Raw genomic sequence first — 3,596 nt, forward strand, 5'->3', positions numbered from 1 at the left:
AAAATCCTGTCATGTGGAATTCTTGTTATTGAAGAAAAATCCTGTCATGTGGAATTCCCTGTTATTCAAACAAAATCATGCCATGTCGAATAACTGTTATTCAAGGAAAATCATGCCATGCGGAATCACTGTTAATCAAGGAAAATCATGCCATGTGGAATACTAGTAATTTGTAAGGGGGCAGACTTTCACTCGTATGAGATGCTTCTAGGTCTTAGATAGTCAATCAATTTGGTTACGTCATGAAGACGAACTCTTAGCCAAACACAAACAACAATAATAATAATTTCAAAAAATTATAATAATGTGTTATACCATCCTAAATACTTTTATTTATATAAATTAAATTATTAGAATAAAAAATTAATAAAACCATGATTTTTTAAAATAATAAGACAATAAATTAAATTATTAGAATAAAAAATTAATAAAACCATGATTTTTTAAAATAATAAGACAATAACATGTTTGAGTCACCTGTTATTATTACACTAAAACAATGATCTATTATTGGACAGAAAGATCTAGCTATTTTTGGCAAAGTTGACTGTGTTATTTATTTCTTGGTCAGCCTCAGCTCAATATCAAGATCCACTGAAACCAACTCCCACTCTGTTTCGGCTTCTGGTAAGCGCGAAACTTATCTTATCCATCCATTGATATATTGCGCGCGTGCTCAATCATTGCAGGAGCCAAAAGCGGGTTGGAGGGGCAACCTCTGTTTTTCCGGAAAGATATCGTCAGATAAAATCGATTGCATTTACAGTCAGATATTGCTAAATAAAATCGATTGCATTTCCAGTCAGACATTGCTAAATAAAATCGATTGAACAGCGGATTGATTGATTGAATACAGGGTCAGGGAATCAAATTAAAGGGCCTCTGCTGCCATGGCGGCCGTGTTTTTCTACCACGTAGCTGGAGATCTGACAGTAGGCAAGCCGGAGCTGATCGAGTTCCCGGACAGCGCGAGCGTGGCTGAGGCAATCGTAGCTCTCCGTGAGTGCACGGAATGTGGAATCCCCGTCTGGAAGCGAAGGCCGCCGCATCTCCAGAAAACCCCCGAATCTGCGGACGCCCGGCAGGAGCGTTTCCTCGGCATTCTGAATGCTCTGGACATCGTTGCTCATCTTTCCACTGAATCGAGCCTAATGGACCCCGACGCCGCATTGAATATCCCAGTGTCGCAAATCGTCGTCCCCGACAATTCGCTCCTTAGACAGGTCGATCCGGCAACCAGGTAAAGCCGAAGCAAAAAGAAAAGGACAATTTGTGTTTCTTTAGGGTTTCCTGGACATTTGGGAATTTTCTTGATTTAATTTCATGACCTGTGACAGACTGGTGGATGCGTTGGAAATAATGAAGCAGGGCGTGAGGCGTCTTCTGGTACCACGGCCCGCGGGGTGGAGGGTTATGAGCAAGAAATTCTCCATTCTTTACCATGGCAAATGGCTGAAACCCCCATTTGGCAACGGCGAGGAGACGTCCATAACCCCGACTGATAATCTCTGCTGTCTTTCCAGAGAAGATGTGGTGCGATTCCTTGTTGGATGCCTCGGAGCCCTCGCGCCTCTTCCCCTCACAACAATCGAAACCCTAGGAGCCGTGAACAGCGAAGTTTTCACCGTTGATAGCCGATCGCCTGCCCGTGAAGCCCTACAAACCCTAGGCCACGATCCCCCGGCCGTAGCCGTGGTTGAACGGAGCAACGATGACGAAGGAAGTGGAAACCTACGGATCCTGGGCGACATCTCGGCATTCAAGCTCTGGAAAAGCGACCACGTGTCGGCCGGCTGGGCCCTGGCGAACCTAAGCGCCGGAGAATTCGCCATGGGGGTCGAAGAGATAGTGCCGCTCAATAATTTAACCCTGGTAAGGTCCTCTGAGCAAATCAAGAAATCCAATTCGGGGCACCAAGCCGCGCTGCCGCTGACGACGGTCAAGGAAGAGTGCTTGGACACAGAGAAGCCGAGGGACCCGACAAGAAGGTTCTCAATGAAATGCCGGGATTTCATGAATCTCTATTTCGAAAACGGTGGTCCATCGGAGAAAGGCACAAGCTCTCGATCACACAGGGGTCGACGCTCCCCATTGACCTGCAGGCCTTGGAATTCTCTGGCCGCCGTGATGACACAGATGCTGGCCCATCGCGCCACGCACGTCTGGGTGACCGAGCATAAGAAAGACGAGAAAGAGGAAGAAGATTATGAATGTCTGGTGGGAATTATTTCGTATGTTGACATCCTCGCTGCTGTCACAAAGCCTTCCAACCTCCTACTCAATTCTGCAACAAACTGATACTGACAACCGAAACTTTCATTTCTTCTAGGGTTGAAGTCCCAAAATTGGGGTTATAGCATTTTCTATTTAGCCTTTGGTTTGTACATTTCCACGGTTGTTGCATTTCATACTCTACTTCCTTGGGAACTGTTGGATTCTTTTGTAAAAAAAAATCTGCTTCCTTCAAAATGCGTGTTTCTTGTTTCTTTTTACAGATTTTGGATTGATCTGCCACATTGCAGGTCTTTTTTGAGGTATAAACTGGGATGGGAGACTTTGCATTGAAGAACAGAGTATTCCATGTTTTCCGATTGATCTGCTACATTGCAGGTCTCTTTTTAATTATTAACTGGGATGGGAGACTTTACAATCAAGAACAGAGTATTCCATGTTTTCTGATTGATCTGCTACATTGCAGGTCTCTTTTGAGGTATTAATTGGGATGGGGGACGTTACAATCAAGAACGCAGAGTATTCCATGTTTTCAGTCAAATTTGAGTGGATTTGGAATCAAGAACAGAGTATTCCATGTTTTCAATCATATTTGATGTCTGTATAAATATTATCCCATCTCTGTATTTAATGATTGAAAGACTATTTCCACCAGTATGGAAGCTCTACTGTACCATGAAGCAGGTGAAGTACAATCAAGAACAGAGTATTCCATGTTTTCAATCATATTTGATGTCTGTATAAATATTATCCCATCTCTGTATTTAATGATTGCAAGACTATTTCCACCAGTATGGAAGCTCTACTGTACCATGAAGCAGGTGAAGTAAATCTCTGAGGGAATCATATGCAGAGATGTTGTACACAGAAACGAAAAGTTTGTCTAAATCTCTGAGGGAATCATATGCAGAGATGTTGTACACAGAAACGAAAAGTTTGTCTAAAAATTCAATGGTACCAAGTTTTAAAATTGACTTGAAATCAAAACCACATTGTTGTTTAAATATTAATGCAAATGTAGGATTTCGAATGAGTCCTGAAATTTAAATCTTTAATTTTACCATAAATATTAATGCAAATGTAGGATTCGAATGAGTCCTGAAATTTAAATCTTTAATTTTACTTTTTGCACATCAGTCTTGTTCTAAAAAAGTTTAGAAGAAATAAATAAATATCAATCAATTTATTATTTAAAAATCACTCAAATTGTTTGATGTTCGAAATTAAAGCACGTTATATTTTTCAGTTTTTATAGAATGGAAGAGACATTTTTTTTTTTCTCTGAATGTATTTTTATAGAATGGAAGAGACGTTCTTTATTTTTCTCTGAAAAAAGAGGAAAAGAAAAGAGAATGGAAAAGAAA

The 3,596-nt window shown here is 41.0% G+C and overlaps 1 protein-coding gene across 2 annotated transcripts; it reads left to right on the forward strand.

The window, feature by feature from the left end:
- The first annotated feature begins 500 nt into the window (after positions 1 to 500).
- On the forward strand, positions 501 to 3,235 carry LOC149266145 (CBS domain-containing protein CBSX6-like). Of its 2 annotated transcripts, none has more exons than XM_089430076.1 (3): positions 501 to 627; positions 857 to 1,240; positions 1,338 to 2,717. In XM_089430076.1, exons 2-3 carry the CDS (start codon positions 891 to 893, stop codon positions 2,296 to 2,298), a joined length of 1,311 nt encoding a protein of 436 aa, XP_089286202.1. In that variant the 5' UTR covers positions 501 to 627; positions 857 to 890; the 3' UTR covers positions 2,299 to 2,717. The 2 variants fall into 2 exon arrangements, 1 of the variants encoding a protein (XP_089286202.1); XR_016260114.1 differs by having other exon boundaries at positions 587 to 1,240; positions 1,338 to 2,377; positions 2,523 to 3,235.
- Positions 3,236 to 3,596: the final 361 nt, after the last annotated feature.

The sequence above is a fragment of the Pinus tabuliformis genome, chromosome 6 (genome assembly GCF_031772625.1).
Source record: "Pinus tabuliformis cultivar Carrire ecotype Pingquan chromosome 6, CPIR1, whole genome shotgun sequence".
Lineage (NCBI taxonomy): Eukaryota > Viridiplantae > Streptophyta > Pinopsida > Pinales > Pinaceae > Pinus > Pinus tabuliformis.

Coding starts and splice junctions, on each gene's coding strand:
- LOC149266145 (XM_089430076.1), top strand. CDS start 891: ATGGCGGCCGTGTTTTTCTACCACGTAGCTGGAGATCTGACAGTAGGC. Junction 1,241..1,337: donor CAGGTCGATCCGGCAACCAG/GTAAAGCCGAAG, acceptor GACCTGTGACAG/ACTGGTGGATGCGTTGGAAA.